The sequence below is a fragment of the Podarcis erhardii genome (assembly GCF_964252035.2).
Source record: "Podarcis erhardii genome assembly, chromosome: 1".
NCBI lineage: Eukaryota > Metazoa > Chordata > Lepidosauria > Squamata > Lacertidae > Podarcis > Podarcis erhardii.
In genome coordinates, this window is record NC_138497.1 from 86,277,809 (window position 1) to 86,299,760 (window position 21,952).

Consider the following 21,952-nt stretch of genomic DNA (forward strand, 5'->3'; position numbering starts at 1 on the left):
CAGCGAGCTCTGTATTAATGGGAATACAGTTGCATCAGATTTTATAGATTCGCTTGACATTTCGGAGTGTGCACGCTTTGTACTCTCACTACAGATCTGCAGAATGAATCTAACACAGTTTTCATTTGAGCCATGGAAAAGGGCAGTTCTTCATACAGATCTAGTGCAGTGGCTAAGGAAGTTTGCAATTCAAATCTCAAATCAAGAACAAGCTCCCATAAGGAAGTCATTGTCCTCACAGCCTCTGCACTCCTTCCCCTTCCAATGTGCTCTATTAAGACACCAGCCCAACTTACAGGAATGTTGTGTAAGGGCTAGTGGGATAAAGTGCTCAGTACCTTGTACTACATTATCAATAACATGTACCTTGAATACTTGAAATGTGCTATATAAATACTAAGCATAAGCCCTACAAAGGCAGGTGATTGGTGTGTGAGGGGGGTGGTATTTCAAGATTAATATCTAATGAGAAAGCCTACATGATGTGATGTGATCAACTTCTTTCTGGCAGATGGTGGCAGAATGCAAAGAAATGAGCCTTCAAATGACAAATGTTGATTTAACACTTTTTACGGTGATTTTTTCTTTCATTCATTGTAATGCTGTGGAATTCTTTGATGAATAATCAGAGTTGCCACCCGGTTAGATGGAACAAGGATTGCTCATCTGCATATGCCAATTCATTGATATGTATGAAAAATTTTAAACTGCTCACTGCCTTGTGCTGAAGCGGAGCTAAAATTAAAACAAAGCTAGGTAGAGTTTAATTTGAACATGGTGGAGGAAGGAAATGAGGCACTAAATTGACACAGTTCAATGCAATTAATGTAACGTCTGATAAAGGAATGCTTCTAAAAGGACGGCAGCTGTCTTGCATTTTTTAGGGGTCTGAAATAAGCTTCTGCAATTCATTCTGATTATGGGAACTGTGTTTTGCCATTTCAGATTTTCCCTCTGATTCCAATGCCTGTGAAGAAACAATCATTTAAGGTGGGAAACTCAGTGGTGCACCCAAACCCTGCAGAAAGCCGGACTAAATTCATCACACATTGACTGAGGCATGGGGAGTTCAATCCTGCCTGGTTGCTATCTTCCCCCAACGCTGCGGGCCAACCTTGACAGGTGGGCAGGACAATCCGCACTTCAATCATATGACATCATTATGACATCATATGATTGATGTGTGGGTGGTCCTGCCCACCTGACAAAGATTGCCAGTTGGGAAGGGGTAGATAAAAGATCTGGCCTGATGAGCCAAAAAGGCTGCCCCCTCCTGATTTAGGCATTTCTTCCCGGAGCACTGAGGAAATCAGCACCTTGTATTTACACTACAGATTTATATTGCTTTTATGTCATATTAACTTTCATGGCTCCCCCAAAGAAACCTAGGAATTGTAGTTTGGTTAGGTGCTGAGATTTTTCTCTCCTAAGATCCTTATTATTCTATTGAATTACAAATGTCATGGTTCCCTGGAAAGATGGAATAACCATTAAACCAGTTTAAGTGTATAGATTTGCTTCTCCTCATTAGAAAGCACAAAACAATCCCTGCAAAAGATCTGTAAACACTTCAGTGTCTTCATTCAAACTGCATTAGAGTTAGCTGAGAAGTTGTGGAGTTTGCTGAATAGCATTAAGATGTGCTGTGCCGCTGGGTTTTTTTCCAGATGTCAGCAAGCAGACCTATCATTTATATTTAACTTCTCTGCAAGCAATGATCTGATTTTTAAAAAATCCTGGTTGACCCATGGTCCAGCCTGCTAAGTGGAGATCACTGTAACAGCATCACATCTGGTTGCTATCTACAGGATAGGGTCTGGTGGGAGAGATGTTGAGGTTGTCCAATTCTCCTCATTCCAACTAGCCTGAATGAACCAGACCAGGTAAGAGTCCTGGGTCCTAGGCTATCAAATGCCTGTTACACTGACATTCAAGTCCAGATCCTTTTGGGATGTTTGACTAGCAGGTCATTAAAGCCACTGCTTAGTCCTCCTCTCTAACAGCTCATAGGGAGGTTCTAGGGATAAACATTCACTGACTGGGAGCAATGCTTAATGCTTACCTCTTTGCTCAATGTGGCTATGACATTTTGCATCTACCTGTCCCTGCCAGAGGCATATCTCTCTATGCCCCCTTACTGTTATCATTAATCTCTAGTCTCACTTTTCCCGAAAAGCTGGAGCCCTTTTCTCTTCCCACCCCACCAGCCCTGCACTCATCTCCCCTTGTCTCATGGTCTTTACCCTCTGCTCCTGGCAGGACACAAAGGTCTGGAAACCTGGAGAGACTCCAAACCCCAGTTGGTGGATGTAGGGTGGCTCATCTTGGCTGTGGATCTGTACTCGAATTCCGGCTTCAAATGATGTCTCATCTGCAAGGGGAAGGAATGAGGCCGTAGTTAAGGAAGGTTTTGCTAGACCTTAGCTGAATAAATTTAGCCATGTAATTTAATGAGATCGTCATGTCTATCCTTTGCATTCATACATCCCTGTCCTTTCAAAATGTTGTGAGCAGAGCAGCTGATTGACGCCTAATCAAGTGGGGACTCTTGATTTTATTAAAAGCATTAATAAAACAAACAGCTCTGGCTACTGTTATGTATTATAATTTTTAAAAATATCACAAATGTGCTGCCAGGAGCATCCATTTGAATATGCCAGCACATCAGTGTCTTAAATGATAGTATGTGCAAACTGGTGATCCTGGTGATATATTTTTTAATTGTAATGTACAGTATAGCAATTAGGGCATCTGGTTGTTTGATGAATGCTTTTTATGTTTGTATATTTGTAATGAATAATTTTCTTATTGTCCTTCCTAACTCTTTGATTAGGGTGTAGAACTTGTTTTTTTAAAAACAAAACAAATTCCTTCCAGTAGCACCTTAAAGACCAACTAAGTCAGTTCTTGGTATGAGCTTTCGTGTGCATGCACACTTCTTCAGGTACCTGAAGAAGTATCTGAAGAAGTATCTTCAGGTATCTGAAGAAGTGTGCATGCACACGAAAGCTCATACCAAGAACTGACTTAGTTGGTCTTTAAGGTGCTACTGGAAGGAATTTGTTTTGTTTTGACTATGGCAGACCAACACGGCTACCTATCTGTAACTTGTTTTTTTTAGGTGCTCTTTCCCTTGAAAAAATGTTGGTGAACCTCTAGTTACTTTCACAGAACTGCAGCTAACCCCTCCTGCTCACTCCCACTGGCTTCTGGGGGTAGATAGTGCCATCAATGAGCCATATAAGAGGGAATCTGTTATCAGGAGAGTGAGGACTGAGGTAGGCAAGAGAGAAGGGGAGCTGGGGAGCAAGGAGATTAGAGCTGCTGGCACAGTGACTCCATCATCTTAGCTCAGTAGCAGAACACATGTTCTGCATCCTGAAGGCACTAGGTTCAATCCCTGACATCTCCAGGCAAGGCTGGGAATACCCCTTCTCTGAAACCCTGGAGGGCTTCTGAAATTCAGAATGGGCAATAATAAACTGTATCAGGCATGGGAAGCCTTTTTCAGCCTGATGGTTGTTGCCTCATGGGAAACCTTTTCCAGGTGTCGCAGGCCTGTGATGGGCAAGGTAACGGAAGTCCAGTCCCACACAAGTCAGAGGCTTCTACGCCTTCATCGCTCCATCCAGGCAAGCGAAAGGCATTATTGCAGTTCAAGGACACATTACAGTCGGGCAAAAGAAATGAAGGTGGTTATGGACCATGGCTGTGAGGGATGTGGCCTGGGAAGAATCCCTAGGGCCAGTCAAAGGCCTGGAGGGCTGCAATTGGCCCCCAGGCCTGAGCACACACACCCCTTGCGCTAGAAGGCGCAATTGTCTAATTTGTTGTAGGGCAGCGTCCTATGTTTCTGCGTCCTTTCCTCTCTCCCAGCCCTCTCCCAGCTCTTACTGGTCTCTCTCCAGATGGGCAGGTACTCCTCCTGCTGGATGTCCAACATAATCTCCAACCCGTTGCCCATCCCACTCTGGCGAGTCACTCGTGGTTTGTTCCGGTCGCCATTGAATGTGTAGCACTTCCCATAGCGTGTGTAGACCTGGGGAGAAAGGGGCAGATTAGAGACAGGGCCCGTCATGCCTAGAAGCCCAACAAATACTGTGCATGCCAATGTAGCCAGAAGGAGCAGGAAGCTTCCCCACTCAACTCTGCCAAGGCCTTTGACCCAGAATTGGAACAACTTCTCTGCTATTCCAGCTTCTGGCTTATCCTTTACTCTACCTCCATTTTACCATGGCTTCTTCCCCTGACAAGATCTATGAGATCTGCCTGCCTAAATTGTAAGCCCTACAAGGTACTGGGGGATAAGTTTCTCTGGCATAGGCGAGAGGTGGGTATAAAAATCCTGCCTGAACCCAATACACCATATAGCTGGAAGGAGGGAGAAACACACAACTGAAAAAGAGGGTTAGATTCTTCAGAGAGTCAGAGGACATGTCTTGCTTGCAGTCTTCCCAAAGGCACCTGGCTGTCCACTGTGAGAAACAGCAGGATTAGAGAGAGGCATTTGATTTGATCCAGCAGAGCTCTTGTGAGTTCATGGTATACATTGTATTTCAGGAAATAAGTGGGTAAATGGTACTTGACCCCTGGAGACTAAGCGGGGGCAGGATAGTAGTGGGGAGATACAGCTACAGAGGCAAAGAATATACCAGCAGGGCGAGGGACCACTAGGGGCGCATCAGAAGATGGCTGACAATAACATCTCTCCAACCCACACGAGGTAAATTGGAGGCTGTGATGGGAGTAAATAGCTTCCCTACCCCCCCCCCAGGATTGTGGTGGGGGACTGCCCTTGCCTGCTGTGCCCTATACCACCCCCGAATTTGTGGGGATGGGGGCACTAGGCACAATGCCCTCCTGTGGGATTTCGGCGCTCCTGGACGCCGTCTCTGATCCGCGCCACTAGCTGCAAGAACTTCAAAAGAAACAATTTGGATGAAGCGAATGCACATATTTCAAGGAAGAAGGGGGAGTAAAGACTGCTAACAGAAGAGATCTCTGATAAAACAAGACGAGTCAGAGGAACAAGTATAAATCATGAGAAGATGTGATGTGGAAACAGCAAGATAAGACTGGATAGAATTATGAACTTTGTTTGGACTGATTTGGACATTAACGCAGTGGCAAGAAGATGATCAGAATCCCCCTTCGGATCTTGAAATATTGGTTCCCTCAACAAAATTTAAAATTCGGCTTTGTAATTCGGAATTTATGTGATTTGATTTGATTGGTCGGTTAATAATTATTATTTTTTTTTAAAAGAATATACCAGCAGGGCTACTTCATCCCAGGACAAGGTTGGGACTGAAAATAACCAAGGGGAATAAACCTCAAAGTCAGCGTCTGATACATCACCCATGTTGGTCCCAAGCTGTGATGGCGCCCCCTCCCACATCAAGGACCCTCAAAAAGCCCAGCTGCTCCCTCAAATCATTCTGAGACAAGCACTTCCCGCTTTGTGTTTACCAGGTTGGGTCAGGATACTGACCCCAATCACTCTACAGCAACTAACTCTTTCTTTAGCCACCACTATTCTGGTGGTACTGAACCCTTTGGGATCCATCAGCAATATTTAGGATTGGTTTATTTCTACAGTGTCCAGATACACACAATAATTTGACCGTCTTAGGTCAATACCTTAAGCCACACAGAAATTAACAGTTTGTGCCAAAGCAAGCAAGTAGTTTTTTAAAGTGAGATGATAATAGGTACAAGAGGAATGCTGTTAAAAACACTAGGGAGAAGCAATATTGATCGGCAGGAAAACAAAACTAAAATAGCCGATATTTCTTTCTCAAACATCCCCCCCAAACCCCCCCAGTATCCTTAGATCTAACTTTAGATTTCATAGTACCCCAGTCCATTGCAGTGGGATTCATCACTTGCAGCAAAAAAATAACCATCCACTGCCACCAAACATTTACCTTGTCTGCCTCGAGCCTTGTAATTCTCTCTTCCTCCTTCTGGGTTGCCCCATGAGGTCTCCCTGCCCTCTCTCTTATGAAATTCCATCAGCCTAAGCCACCTTAGGGCATCACACAATAACCAGGGAGCAGGGCTGTGTTGATGGCCCTTGCTTGGCATTGGGTACACTGCTGAGCTTGCCCCTGAAAGTCTTTCTGTTGGCATGGACATCAGTACTGAAGAAACCTCCTCGTGAGAGCTTGTGCTATTGATGCAGAAGGCCGCCTTGGATGGGGTATAATCATCATCTTCTTCTTCATAATTGGGACACCTTTCTGGTTGGAAGTGCCAATCACCTGGAAGCCTCCACACCAGCAACTGCTCATGTGTAGGCTTCTTCAATGCTTATATCTATGAACAGACATCCTGGAGCAGGACCAACAGAATGCCTGATGGCGGAGGAAGGACCAGCAACATTGTGCTGCTTTCCAATAATTGCACAATGTTCTATTCACACAATTGACACATGCAGGTGACTCTATCTTATCCACTTTCCCTATCTGTGATTAGTACCCATTCACAAAGTATGGCTTCGATGAGTATTTTTCAGACTTCCACTCTGCAGGAGATATTTTCCAGAGTGATTCATCTGCCATGGAACCTCTCAGCAGCTGCCATGGAACTCCTACACATTGCAGAAGATGCTGGAGCATGTTCCAAGGTGCAGGCAATCCCAAAGGAAGCCTGTGTGTGTGTGTGTGTGTGTGTGTGCGCGCGCGCGCGCCCCTGACTGTCACAGTCACTTTGGACCAGCTGCCAAGTCAAATGGGACTAAGAGGATAAGGGGAGCAAATACCCTCATGGCAACAGTTCCTGGCTGTTGCAAGTGCCATGTTTGTTCTGCAGCTCAGCAACACAAATCTTGAAGCCAATTGCCTGATGATCAAAGAGAAGCAGCAACAGTCTAGATTGAGACAGTGTCTCTGGCAAGCGGATGAATGTTGCCTCCCCACAACATAGGAAGGAACTGAACCCAGGGACTTTTGCAGAGTCAAAGCGAATGGACCACGAGTTTCCCTGACGGAGGCTCTGCTATATCTTCATCTAGGGTGCAGTTTGCTCCCTTGCATCTGCACCCTTAGGGCACACAAGTTGAAACCTTTTAATTCTGGATTGATTTGTTAAAATCAAATGACTACCACCAACCAATTCAAGCTGCTAATGCAGATGAGAGCTGCTGCACTGCTATTCAAACATGCACTGAAAAAGCAAACATATCCTCCAACTCTTCCCTGTTCCCTATTGCATATACACACAAAAATTGATTCCAAGTGTTTTAAGAAGGATGTAATCTGTTTTCCTGACTATTCATCCTTGCAGCCTCTTTACCCCTCCTCCCCATGTCCTGGTGCAGAATGGAAGCCACTCACAGGGGTGAAGTCTTGGGCTCCGCAAGGTTTGCCCTGGAAGTGGCAATCCAGCAGCATGTCCTCAATCTGATGTCCCATGCGATGGAAGAAACTCTCCATTGTATGTGGAGAGAGGCGTGATGGCAGGAACCGGGTGTAGTTGGCCAGGCGGCTAAGCCAGGGGCGCTGCTCTTCTGGCAACTCCTCCAAGACGCTGGGAAGCAGGGAGTGGTTCTTGTAGGTCAACCCCAGCCAGTGTCCTACTGAGTACAAATCCGGCCTGGTGAGCTGGAGGAAGCGTGCTGGGTTGTGGTTGCAGAAGGTGACCGCTGGGAACTGCATCAAGGGGGACCAGCTCATGCGGGCTCTGGTGTGCACCGGTTTAGCATGCAGGTACTGTATCCGGTTGGCTGACCATGTGCACAGCAACCCCAGCGATGTCAAGAAAGCCCCGCTCCAGAACAGGCGCTGTGGCCAGGACTGCTGGCGTGAGCCCATGTAGTGCAGCCCGTGCAGCTTGGTCGCACGCAGGAAGCGCGAGGTGAGCTGAGCCAGGGAACCGTCCAAGTTGGGCACAGGAGGGGACCCATCTGGGCAGCAGGACAAGGGCATCTTCACCACAGCTGAGAAACCCCCGGCTCAACGGATGACGTTGGGCAGAGCAGAGCCCTGAGGCTGAGTGTCCTAGATCTTCCCAGGGGCTCCACCCGAGGGAAGTCAATATTCTCATCTGCAATGTTTTGCTTTCTGCAGGGAGCCCCCCGTCCCCTCCACCACAGTGAGCCAATTGTGTCAGATGCCACTGGCTGCTCTGTGATGAGCGAAGGAAGGGGTGGATCCCAGCAGCAACACCCCTCCCTTTGCCCTTAATACTTCAAACACCCGTTTCTATCTCAGGTAAGAGAGGGCTGAAGGTGCTGTCGCATCTCCTGGGGACGGGGTGTGTGTGTGCATGCATCACCTCACATTATTTGTTTTTTTAAAAATTGCCTACAGTAACCTTGTGTTCGGCCAGCGCAATCAGCAATTACCTGCTAGTCAGGACTCCTCCTCAAGACAGAGCACTTTTGCCCCTAGGCATTGTTAGCCTGAGCTACCCTCTGGGTTGTGTGTAAATTGCTAGGTTTGTGTGTCAGATGCTCTGCTTGCCGGTTCCAAAGGATTCTGTGTCTGCGTCTCAAAATCAAATCTCTTGGGCCTATACCCAGTGTGATTGACCCCTTAGCCAACCCCAATACATCTGTAGAGACAGAGTTAGGGGACTGCAACCAGTTCAGTCACACTGAGTGCAAAGCCTTGGGAGGTGCCGCAACTATGGTACAGTGGTACCTCGGGTTACATACGCTTCAGGTTACAGACTCCGTTAACCCAGAAACAGTACCTTGGGTTAAGAACTCAGGATGAGAACAGAAATCGTGCTCTGGCGGCGCGGCAGCTGCAGGAGGCCCCATTAGCTAAAGTGGTACCTCAGGTTAAGAATAGTTTCAGGTGAAGAACGGACCTCTGGAACGAATTAAGTACTTAACCCAAGGTCTGCCACTGACATCTTCCCCTCCCTGCAATTTGATTTAGAACCCACAACATTCCGGATTCTATGCTTCCTCCACCTCAATCTTATGCACCTGCACCACTTGCCAACAGGACCATTTAATCAATACGGCCTCCACTATGTGGGAGGGGGAGCTTGTCTACAGCATTCAAAGGGAATCACTGTCATTTCACTGCAGAAACTTTGGCAACACAGAAGCCTCGTTTGCTAGTATGATGCAGTGACAAGAGTTTTACAGGGTGTCCTCCCCAGCATCAAGCACAGCAAAGTATTGAGTTTTCAGAGGCCCCTTATGAATGTCAAGAGCCTGAAACTACTACAGTCCATTCAGCTGAGTAGCCCAGGGCTGTGTGGTGTGGCTCTCAGGAACACAGCGGCTTGTACCACCCCCACTCTTAAAGTGATTGGTAGCCAAGGTGGTGCCTTCCAGATATTGTTGGACTCCCACTCCCATTTGTTGTTGTTGTTTAGTCGTGTCTGACTCTTTGTAGACCCCATGGACCAGAGCATGCCAGGCACTTCTGTCTTCCACTGCCTCCCGCAGTTTGGTCAAACTCATGCTGGTAGCTTCGAGAACACTGTCCAACCATCTTGTCCTCTGTCGTCCCCTTCTTCTTGTCCCCTCCATCTTTCCCAACATCAGGGTCTTTTCCAGGGAGTCTTCTCTTCTCATGAGGTGGCCAAAGTATTGGAGCCTCAGCTTCATGATCTGTCCTTCCAGTGAGCACTCAGGGCTGATTTCCTTAAGAATGGATAGGTTTGATCTTCTTGCAGTCCATGGGACTCTCAAGAGTCTCCTCCAGCACCACAATTCAAAAGCATCAATTCTTCGGCGATTGGCCATCTTTATGGTCCAGCTCTCACTTCCATACATCACTACTGGGAAAACCATAGCTTTTACTATACGGACCTTTGTTGGCAAGGTGATGTCTCTGCTTTTCAAGATGCTGTCTAGTCACAACCAGCATAGCCATTGGTCAGGAATGAGGGAGCTGTAGTCCAACAACAACTGGAGGTCCACAGGTTGTCCCCCCCCCCACGCACTACGTTTCGTTAATTGTGTTTGTGTTCTGATCCATGTATATGATGCACTTTTTTATGCCAATAAAGGAGATTGATTGATTGCTGGAGAATACTCCCCCAAGGGAATATTCAATGAAATGTCCCTCATCCCTACCTTAATTTGCCCATGAATAGGTGGAGAACTGAAGGTGATGGCACCATGTTTTCATATCACTGCAAGAAGCTGTGGGCTTGGCTCCTGCTTTTTCTAGTCCTTCTCCCCATTATTTCACCCAAGGAGTTCAAAATGGCACACAGAAGTTTCCCCCCTCCCCACGTTATCCTCAAAACAACCCTGTGAGGTAAGTTAGTCTGAGAGACTATGGCTGGCTCAAGGTCACTCAGTGAATTTTCTGGCTAAGAGAGGACTTGAATACTGGCTTCCCAGGTTTACCCACTGCTTTTGGGGGCGGGTTGCTTCCTCAGCTGCTGGGGAATTCTGCCTTCCCAATCCGCTCTGCTTTGGGAGAATATTCAGCAAAATGCCTTCCCTTCAACTTTGCTACCAGCAAATAGAGAGGAGAATTTTGGGAGGCCTTTTTTGCTCAGACTTAGAACATTTCACTTGGCTTCACAGAACAGGCAGTAAGGGTATCATGAACAGAATAATTCAGACGACAAGTCCCCAACCCCTCTTTTCAAATCCAGCTGAGAAAAACAGGAATCAAACTTTATGCTGTATCAAAGTTCTCTATGGCCATGCCTGACAGGCAATGGCAACGTACAGGCCTGAGGCTGTCTTGTCATGGCTCCATGCCTCTTTCCTTCTCTGCCGCCCTACCACATTAACCCAGCAGTTTGAACCCATTCTGATGCCATTCTGTGAAGTTTTCCCATCCTCCCTTTCCTTCTCTTCCTCTCCTCCCACCCCAGCCCTTGTCTCTGTGGACTAAGCTTTACTTCTACAAAGCTGTACTGCTCCCAAGAAGATACATATACTTTTCCTTTTCAGGCATCTATGCTGAACCCTTAGGCGTCAAGGGTGGGCCAGGGTGGGGGGTAGGCTGCATCACCTTCTCATGATTAATTGTGAAGAGGGTTCACATCAGTTCAGTTCACTGCCAGATTCTGGTGTGGGGTAAAATACACTGCCAGTTTCTCTCAAACTTGGCCATACTGACTCCATCCCCAAATATAGCATCCCCTCTTCCACCACTGAGACAATTCCTACTCCACTGGGTAAGGAAGGGTCTGTGGCTCAGAAGATCCACTTGCCACACAAATGAGGAGGGAGACAATGTCCACCAGCAATCTGACTTTCCTAGGGCTTATTAAACGCTTCCCACATGAATATTAATCTGTTCCAGTGGAATGTCAATGGCTCACCTTGCAATGTCATCTCCAAAAACTTGAGGCCCTCAAATGAAGCTAAATGATGGAAGATTCAGGACAAACATTAAAAAAAAAAAATTCACAAAGCACTTACAGTTACGTTTAGGAATACACTCACACAAGAAATGGTATTGGTTATCCATTTTAAGAGGATAAAGCTACTAGCCACAATGGTTATGTTCTATCTCCACTGTTGGAAACAGCAGGAGGAATTCAGCATAGCACTATGGCAATTGTTCTTTCAATGTAAGCTTTTCAGCTTGTCAGATGAAACACCACCACCCCACCTCCCCACCCCCAATGTGCAGTTTTGGGGGTTCTCCTGACCACCCCCCAAACCAATTGTGTGTGTGTTTGTATGTGCAGGGGGAGGGGAAGCCCCACTAAGCCAATGGAAGTCCTTGCCCTGGCTTCCTCTAGTGCAGGGGTAGGCAACCTAAGGCCCGGGGGCCAGATGCAGTCCAATCGCCTTCTAAATCCAGTCCGCGGATGGTCCAGGAATCAGCATGTTTTGCATGAGTAGAATGTGTCCTTTTATTTAAAATGCATCTCTGGGTTCTTTGTGGGGCATAGGAATTCGTTCATCCCCCCCCCAAAAAAATATAGTCCGGCCCTCCACAAGGTCTGAGGGACAGTGGACCGGCCCGTGGCTGAAAAAGGTTGCTGACCCCTGCTCTAGTGGGACTAATTAGTTGAATTCCACTCAGTATGCCTCTGGGTACCAGTTGCGGGTGAGCAAAAGTGGAAAGCGAGTGCCATTGCACTCAAGTCCTGCTCATATTCTCCCCATAGGGATCTGGTTGGCCTCTGTGAGAACAGAATACTGGGCTAGGTGGGACACTGGCCTGATCCACATTTGCTAAGGAGGTGACAAAACTAATGAAGAAGGCATGTTGGGCCTGCCATAGGGCACAGAACACCGGCACCCACAACATCACTTGTCACAGTCTCTTTATGCACCTGCCTGCTGGTGCTGCCCTATTCCTCCCCCTCAAAGCCCTTCCTATCTGTTTCAGTTGTTCCTGTCACTCCCAGAGGCTCTCGAGTGGCTGCCTGCCAGCTTGCCCCCTGTCTAGCTTGCAGGTTGCCTAACGAGCCCTTCCTGATTACACACTCCACTCATTACCGCCCTAATTCTGCATCACAATTAATTGTGGTAATTAATAAATATTGATTACAGCCAACAATTGGAGCTGATCTCCCTCAGTAATTAAGCATTGCGGAGGTACAAGCCTTTTTCTGTTTCTGACCTTCCTTTCCCCTTCAAGGCTGTGGGAGGCAGCATTTAAAAACCCCGCATCCTGAAGGCTGGAGGGTGCCAGGGTGCAAGCTAAGCTTTGGGATTTGTTTATCCCCTAACAAGGAGTGTATGGTGTTTGCAGTCAAATAGGCCCAGGCCTGCTTTGGAAAACTGCTCTATGCTTAATAGGCTGCCAACTATTCAGGCCCTTCAGCTAGGGTTGCCAACTTTTATTTCGGGAAGAGCTCTTGTGCCTTTAACAGTTTTATCTGTTGAGCTTGTCATGTAGCTGCTAAAGCCATGTAGTCATATCAGGAGCAAAAGGTCACAATCCCAACTTCGGTTCACAGAATCCTAAATAAGGAATAGAAACCTTATCAAATGGGGAGCACAAGTGTATTCTCAGCACCTTTAAAAGAAGGAGACCCATTCACACACTACATTCTTAGAGGCACATCTGTCCTTAGTGTGCACAAAATAATGTACAGCATGAAGGTTACATGTAGCATGCAAGGATACATGCCAAGGGTCCACAATTTGATACAGCTTCCTGTTGAGCATGCATTTGGGTTTGCCTCTCCATAATGTGTGAACGGGACCCAAGATTTGGGCCACCTAATTAATATTTTCCTTGAGTCAGACCCTAGCAAGGCTCAGCAGTGGTGTCCCTCCCTCCCACCCATCCTTCTATATCTATCTATCTATCTATCTATCTATCTATCTATCTATCTATCTATCTATCTCTATAGATAGATATCTCTATCTATCTATCTATATCTATCTATCATCTATCATCTATCTCTGTGAGCTTATGCTAATGTTAGCCAATTCATGATTATTGCCCATTCTGCCAACTGGCACAATTGTCTTGGTGCATCCTGTCTCATTTAGTTCCATTTTCATTTTATTACCCTTAGATTTCCAAGTACTAATCTTTATGTGTTTACAATTTTTACTTACTTTCTTGTCCTGGAACTGCAAGCTTGGTCTTTTAATTGTTTTTATTATAAACCATGGAGTTTGTGCATTTGTACCAGAACATTCATAACCACACCTATGAATCTGATGTGGTTGTGCAGGAAAGGGGTGGAGGCCTTGAGACAACAATGTGACACCAGCTGGGCTCCAGAATCAGGAAGTAGCTAGGATTACCTTTTGTTAAATAATATTTTTTTTTAAATTATCAAGTCATATCTAGGTTATTGAATGTAAACAGGTACAATGACAGAAATCCACTGTGAAAAAATAACAAGGACAGAGGAGGGATGGGAAAGTGATTAGGAAGTAGGGCAGTACAAGATGTCTAGCCAAACCAATCTTAGGGAGGTTTGTACATCTTTAATGATGCGTCAACTTTATGCCTTTATGCTAAGCACAATAGAACAGACCAGTTTAAGAAACCCAGTTCAATATCTGAGAAAAGAAAGCTCATCAACACTCAGTGTGGCTTTAAATTTAATTAATATGGATATAGCCCTTTTTGGTGTGGAATTTCCTTTTTCCTGTGCCATATGTGAATGACTACAGACTGGCTATATACAAGATCTGCTCATTTACCTTAATGGCAAAGCTATAAACTTTATCCCAACATTATCCCAGCTACAGGATATAGGGAACTCTTTTTGATGTGGTAGTGCAAGATTTCTTACTTGGATTCTAACATTGTTGAATGTGATATTTCAGAAACCGGCTTTTGTTTTACATCCTGGTAATCTGAATAGCTGATTTACAGTGAATGAAGGCTGTGATTGGTTACGACTATTTAATGCAATCCCTCATACTAGATTTTGAGATCTTTAGTAAAAAACATAGGAGGTTCTTGTATTAAAGAAAGGAAAAAAGATGGATCTTGGCTGTGTCTATGATGGATCTTTGCTGGAAGAGACTCTTGTCAATTTGCATCCATGATGTGACTTGGAACTACAAGTGGGAAGCAGCTGCATTGGACTTGGATTTCTGGCCTTTGGAAATGTAACCTCTTGTACCAATGCAATGGAAGCTTACTGCCTTGTCAAGCCTTGTCACCGCTTGCCAATGTTCATTAGGATCTTGCTTCTCATTCTGGCTTATTTCCATCTGGCCTGGGAGAGCCGGGCCTGCATTGACTGACGTAGGTTGCAACCCGATGCACATTTATTTGGTTTAGGAAAGTACTACATAACACAATGGAATATATTTCTAAGCAAACATCCACTGGAATGTATTGTTAGGGGGTTGTTGCTGGGGGCAACATTTAGTTTAGGATTAAATGTACTCTTTTTGCTGTTTGGATTGTATTTTTGTCTTTCTATTGTTAGGCCATGGTATGAATTATTAGTGGGTTGTTTAAGCTTAGTGCATATTAATGGGAGATGTTTGGCCTTTTAATATTTACATGACTATTAACTATAATGCTTTGAGGTTAGTGAATGATCCTGAAATGTTGGCTGTATTTTATTATGCAAACTTTTCTGATGCTACTGCAAGCTGCTTTGAACATGGTTCACCATGGAAAAGTGGCACATGAGTAAACTACTAAACTGAGGAGGAGGCGGCAGCCAGCTTGCATGTAGTTATTTTTAATTTTCACACTTCTTTAATCCCATGACTTTTTTATTTCTGCTTTCTATATTAAACTAGAAAGTTTACTTAAACATACATTTGCTCATTTCTTTAGATATACCATACATCTCCCAGGCCTTAAAATACAGCTGATAAATCATACTCCGATATAGCAAGATGTTCTATGCTACCAAGAACAGTTTGAAGAGATAAGATTATTTCAGGGTCAAATACCAGATTCTGACCTCAATCCAGAGTAATTACTGCACTCTGGCTCTGGTTGGGCCTGCTCTCTGTTCCAATCTGAAGTTGACAGTAACTCTGCTGAAGCCCAAATGGGCAGAATAACATCTATTCACTGAGTCCAGCATTCTTTAAAACAATCTATCACATGTAGCTATAGATTAAGCACACATAAGGCATTTACTTTGGTAGGGTCCCATGAGTTCCCAGGTCATTTTTTTTTTGGCCGGGGGTGGGGGTGGAGTTGTTAGCCCTGAATATTGGTTCCTACACATGCATTTGTACATCAGTGTGGTTAGGCCATGGATTGTTAGCAGAGAAGTACCACATGAGGAAGATGCAGTGACATCAGGTTGTTGGGATTCCTGTATGAATCATGAGGGTGGCCATTTGTCCTACTTTAAAGTCTTTTCTCTGAAGGGTTGTCCACTCCATGCCCAGTTTAAAGCTAAATAACCCTAGGAAGTGAGCCGGGGCACTGAAATTGTCCATCAACACAGCATGTGAATGGCAGACTGAGCAGACACACATGGCCTTCCCCACCATGGCAAGATGCATCGTATTTCTTTAAATTCCAGTAATGATTTCAAAATCTGCATCTATGCTTAAAGCTGTTACCCTAGCATAGATAAGTACTTTAAATGTGCCATGAATCTCTTAAACGTTTGAGTCTGTCTGTTTCCCTTTCCACAGCTATTAGAAACTCCAGCTGTGTTGGTGTTGGACCGTGGCTGCAAGCACAGGAAAAAGAGTTGGACTTCTTTCCTCTCATGCCAATGGCAATGTTCCAAAATCTCTCACCAATAGCTGCCTTCTGAAGAATATATACATATAAATATTGGAGGTGGCAATGACCCTTAGCTTGGCCAAGTGAGGAGAGAGCTGACGCCCCCAAAATAACAAAAGGATTTCTGACATAAAAGCACAAATGTTCATGTGAAAAAAAGAGGGAGTGGGTGCAAATAATGGTGAAAGATAGAATGCAGAGTAGGCTGTGGCACTTCCTTGCACGATCACGAAAAACAAAGAAGCCTTAAACTGCTGGTCTGAATACCCTTATTAGCAAAATTTTCAGCCAAGGCTGGACTTATTTCAAAGTTCAGCAAAACCAGCCTGTGCTCATAGCACCAAGTTTCCAATTAGTCAGCAGGTGGCAGCACTTGCAAGGAGATGGCAACTGTCTATTTACATATTATAGAGTGACTAAGATTTGGACAGATTCCCTCCACACCCCCCCCCAACTTCCAAACCCTCATGGATTATGATTGTACATTGTGTGTATAAGGAGTGTCATGTTTAAAATTGCTGGTTTTAAAATGGCTGCACACACTTATTTCACTTGCGTGGAGCTGCATTGATGTGGCTCCCTGTCACAAATGGCCACTTAAAACATGATTCGGTCCACCACATGTATCCATGTTGCATATTCTTAAATTATAACAAATGGCCCTCAGCTACAGTCACTGGCCCAGTCGGCAGCCCCTATCTGGATTGTGTCTACCAATCCCTGAGCCATTCCAACTGCTCACCTGGTTGTTCAGCTAGGGCTGGACGTTGTGACTGAAGTCCAGAGCCACACAGCACAACCACCCAACGAGCAGCTGATGGAGGCAGAAGTAAACAAGCCCAGCATCAGCACCTAGGCTGAGATAGACATACAGGGGCCCACTGGGCTGACACTGGTCACAACATTCGCTTTTTATTTTTAAAAACATTGTACAGTCAGGGGGCAGTCACAATTACAGATGATCATCTAATTATTTATTTACTTAGAATTTATATTTCCCCTTTTTGCAATGAAATGGTGCACTTATTCCCAAGCAAATGTGTTTAGCATCAAAGCAGCAGAAGAAAAGCACCATGTTATTCTGTAGTGCTGTGATTTTAGTGTTGTTGTTTTTAAAAATGTGCAACTGCACATGCTATAAGAATTCCTTCTTATAATAGGGTTGGCAAACTGGTCTTTTCATTTGGCTTTTTTTCTGCTCTAACATATCAGAAATGTAGAAGCTGTTTGAAAGCACAGAATGGTGCCAAGGAGGAAAAATATTGTGTGCATCACAACTGAAGTAAGGCATGGCCTTCTAAAGAGGAGGGGGCGCTAAGAGGACTAAGTCCAGAATCTTGAATTAGACAGGGCCTCTGTACACACTACAGTTGCAGCCAAATCCCCGGGAGCCCAAGGAGGGGGAAATGTCATTTCACCAATAACCTCAGCGTTTGCAACAGTCTCGACTTCTTTGGAATAAGTGGGTGCACTGACAAAATATGAGGTCTTTTAGGGTCTGCTTCCTATTTCAGTACTCTTTTGTTCTAGGGTTCACTTCTCCTTACTGAGGAATTTTTCTGCATTCATGTGCACTTTAAATTATGTATATAACCTTACACAGGGGGAAGTGTCTAAGATGGGACAAAAGCAGTATGCAAGAAGAGGTCAGTCTGCAAGGGATATGTAAGAGGGAGCACTGATATGTTTATATCTATAGGGTACAGCTTCTTATTGTCTGTGGTAGTGATGCCCAAGTGCATGTACATATGTGTTGAGAGAAATAGCTCTGTTTCTGTATATATGTGTCTTGGGGGGGGGGGGTAATGGCCAGTGTTGTATTGTGCCCATGCTGGTGAGACACCTGTATATGAATGCATTTTGTTTCTGGATTGAAATGTGAGACTAAAATTGTGTCTTTCTCTGATGAATACTTGGGGCCTGTCTGCTCTAAGGGGCAGCCATATGCCTCAGGCATGAGGGTTAAGTGAGGGTTGCCATCTTTTGTGTCAACAAGTTGCACGTCACAAGCACCTGCATGGCTGTCAAGAAATCAACAGGTGAGCCTTTCCTTATCACTGCATGTTTGTGCTGTACTAGTTGAATTGTGACTGTCATAGACGCAGGGATTCCGTCCTCAAAAAAGGCTGGCAAACACATGGTGAAGGATATATTAGTTTTGTAGGTGAGGGTTATCAGTACGGCAGGCAGCAGGGTAGCAGTGTGTGTGAGGAACAGCTACATGCGCCTGTTCTGGGGCCAACAACGCTCCTGCCCATGGCAGCTGGATGTGCTTGTTGTGTAGGGTGATGTGTCGTGTGCGACAGAGAAAGACCCAGGGGTCTCCTAAGGAGATATCTGTGTATGAGTCTCTGAGAGTGTGGAGTAGCCGTATGTGTGTGGCTGGGCCCGTCTCAGTGAATGTGTTCCTTGCTGAGATTTATTGCGCCTTCCCTGATACCATCGGGCCCTTCACACAAGGGCAGCTTTATATTAGTTTTTCTCACAGCTGAGGACGGTAGTTCCTGGCTCTGCCGGGCGAGAGGAAATGTCATTTTGCTGGGAGCTTCTGCCTAATAGGTTGATTTAACCCTGCCAATGTGCAATGTCTGTGGCAGCCGTGCCTACCCAAACATGGCCTCATGGCTGGGTAGAAAGTGGGCCAGTTATAATGGGAGCAAGTGGGGAGGGGTCAGCTGCACTGTGTGTGAGATGGGACAGTTGACATAGCTTGTGACTAACCTCGAAATTAATTTCCCCCCTTTCAGCTCTATGCCTGTACAGCGCTTAGATAAGCCTTGAAAGCTCTAAGAATCCTTGATTCCTCCCCCCACCAAAAAAACCCCATTACCCCTTCCCTCAGCTATATAGGTGTTGTCTTGATGTTGATATCCTTTCTGTGATGTTCAAATACTAGGAGATTTTCTTTCTCCATATGCATCCTTGCTTTCTCGTGCTGGTGTTGAAAGTCCCTGTGATTATGGAAATATTGAGAAAGAAGCATATTTTCTTCCCCAAGATGGTGGGGAGGCCCTTCCTTAATTACCCAGGAATTGTGCAAAGTGTCTAAATTGGGGGGGGGGGGAAATGCACCAATAGGTGTTGGGATGGAAACAAACAGCTTAGCAACAGATATCGGGAGTCATTCTGCAAAGCATGGGACTGGGCCCAGTCTAGATGCTTCAGAGATAGCCACTGGGCAGTCCCAACTATGACCCATTTGCCCAATTATTTGCATGGTGAGTGAAAAAAATACTTTACTGGGCCCAAAGGTCCAGGGAGGCCTAGTCTGAGGGGCGGAGCGGGGGGGGGGGAGATTAGCTTAACTGAGGATCACACTTGAAGGTGGTTTATGCAAACTATTTGCCACTATCTATAAAGGGAGCCCACTTCTCCTATGATCTCATGAGGTCCACCTCTGAGAGTCTTCTGGCAGTTCCCTCACTGTGAGAAGTGAAGTTATAGGGAACCAGGCAGAGGGCCTTCTCGGCAGTAGTGCCCTCCCTGTGGAAGGCCCTCCCTTCAAATGTCAAGGAGATAAAGAACTACACAAATTTTAGAAGACATCTGAAGGCTGCCCTGTATTGAGATGTTTTTAATGTTTGATGTTTTATTATTTTTTAAATATTTTGCTGGAAGCCACCCAAAGTGGCTGGGGATACCCAGCTAGATGGATGGGGTCTGAATATTATTATTATTATTATTATTATTATTATTATTATTATTATTATTATTATTATTTAGAACCAATCAGTAGAAGAGTTAGAACAGAACAAGCAACATCCTGAACCGTGGAGGGTGGGAATTGTATTTCCTTTTCACAAGCAGGATGAGCCAAGATGGTGTGGCAGCTGACTGATAAGAAGGCAGGAAGGACAAACATCATATTAATCGGGGCATGGAGATTCCATGGATGCTGGCAGCCAGTACCGTGGAGCAGATTGACAGGCCTCAAAACTTATGGGAGTAAGGCTTCTCATCTCCAGAAAGCATATGGACAAACTAACACTAGATCCCCCAGACATTAAGCAGTGGCTAAAGGGAACTTCTTACCCTTGGGGAAAAGGAACCTACAAACCTGAAAGAACACCAAATGATCTTCCCGTTTTTCAAAACAGACAAAGCCTTTTGTGAGGGAGAGAAGGGGGGCCCATGGGACAAGTTTATACAGGTCCAGAGAAGTGATGCTTGGGTACCAATGTCCGCCTGGGCCTGTGGAACTAGGGTTGTCAGGACACAATCTGGAGATCTGCTCTGACGCAGTGCAGCCTGTTTATCAGGAAAGAAGACCCACTGAGCTCAACGGCACTTAGACTCAGGTAAGTGTGCATAGAATTGCAGTCTTAAATTTCCTGAAGCAGCAGGAAGCAAGGCAGCTGCATTTTCTCTTATCCGTTCCTCCCACCGCCCTGTTGTGCATGTCCCCTGCCTCCCCTCGCCTGCTGTAATGAACAAGATTTCAGGTGTGCTGCACAGCAGGTGGAGGAAGGCAGAAGCAGGCAGGATAAACCATCACTGCCCCATCCCCAGAGGCAGCAGCAAATGGAAAGGTGGGCTTCAACCTGGCACTCATTGCCATGGGGTGTTGGCACTCATTGCCATGGGGCATGGAGATGTGAAAAGCAATTTCCTTTGCTTTGTGGCATGTTCCATATTCCCTTTTATCAGTGCCCTTGCATGTCTTTATTTTAAACTGTATTTATTTTCTTTTACAATTTTCTTAAAAGCATTTGTATTCTCACTGTTCTATCAGGGCAATCAAGGGGACTAATGGTTTTTTAAAAAAATACACGCAGTAACAAACCAACCAACCAACAAACAAACACTACACGTTTCTACCTCCCAAAATTTTAACAAAGGTGGCCTACCATAAAACATAATTTTAAAACAACATAATAAAGTCAGTTACAGATAGGTAGTCGTGTTGGTCTGCCATAGTCAAAACAAAATAGAAAAATTCCTTCCAGTAGCACCTTAAAGACCAACTAAGTTAGTTCTTGGTATGAGCTTTCGTGTGCATGCACACTTCTTCAGATTCTTCAGAAGAACCAGAGCAGCGCACGGAAATGCCGTTTACCTTCCCGCCGGAGCGGTATCTATCTACTTGCAGTTTGACGTGCTTTCGAACTGCTAGGTTGGCAGGAGCAGGGACCGAGCAACGGGAGCTCACCCCGTCACGGGGATTCGAACCGCTGACCTTCTGATCGGCAAGTCCTAGGCTCTGTGGTTTAACCCACAGTGCCACCCGCGTCCCTATGTGAATATACGAACATCTAAAAATGGGGCCAGGTGGCATATCTGATGCCAGAGGCAGGCGTGTGCCTCCCCAGTGTACTTGTATGATACCCCCTTTATGTGAATACGGGGTATAAGCAGGCCGCAAAAGGAGGTTTATTAAAGGATTAGTGTGCAACTATACCTTACCTATGTGTTGGTTGTGCTCAGCTTGCAAGCTCACCTAGGGGTACCACATTTGTATAGGGTTCATTCTGCAAGCTGCTTTTGGAGGAGTGGGGGAGCACCTAGCTTAGTTGAAGGCAAACACATCATATGAATATATGAACTGAATTCTGATGAGGAGGCAGTAACACACCCAGAAAAAGAAGAGCATGGTACCTGCTAGAGACAGAGCCTGCTAGAGATGTGAAGGCCTGGAAAACACCCAGAAAAAATGTGGGGGGGGGGAGGAGCCAGCCCCTCCCCAATTTTCCACCCCCCCCCCAATATTGTGAAAAGCATTAGAATAATCAGGGGTAGCACCTCCCGCAAATTTTCCATCCCCTGGCAGGGGGATTAGGACAGGATTGCCTGCTGGCCCATGGGTGAGAGATGAGCCTATGAAACCTGAGCATGGCGGAGGAGAGGGAGGGTTTACAACACTACATTTTGCGGTGACACCCATT

At 45.5% G+C, this 21,952-nt stretch overlaps 1 protein-coding gene across 7 annotated transcripts in view; it reads right to left on the reverse strand.

The window, feature by feature from the left end:
- The window catches only part of ASIC4 (acid sensing ion channel subunit family member 4), a 210,281-nt gene that overhangs the window by 22,590 nt on the left and 165,739 nt on the right, over nt 1-21,952 (reverse strand). For 5 of the 7 annotated variants that reach the window (XM_081839317.1, XM_081839319.1, XM_081839320.1 and 2 more), the window contains exons 2-3: nt 3,895-4,039; nt 2,244-2,371 (exon numbers count right to left, since the gene is read on the reverse strand). In XM_081839317.1, the coding sequence (XP_081695443.1) occupies nt 2,244-2,371; nt 3,895-4,039 (273 nt within the window). Of the gene's footprint in view, nt 1-2,243; nt 2,372-3,894; nt 4,040-7,337; nt 7,991-21,952 lie in introns of those variants that run through there. The other 2 variants (XM_081839318.1, XM_081839321.1) reach the window with 2 other exon arrangements.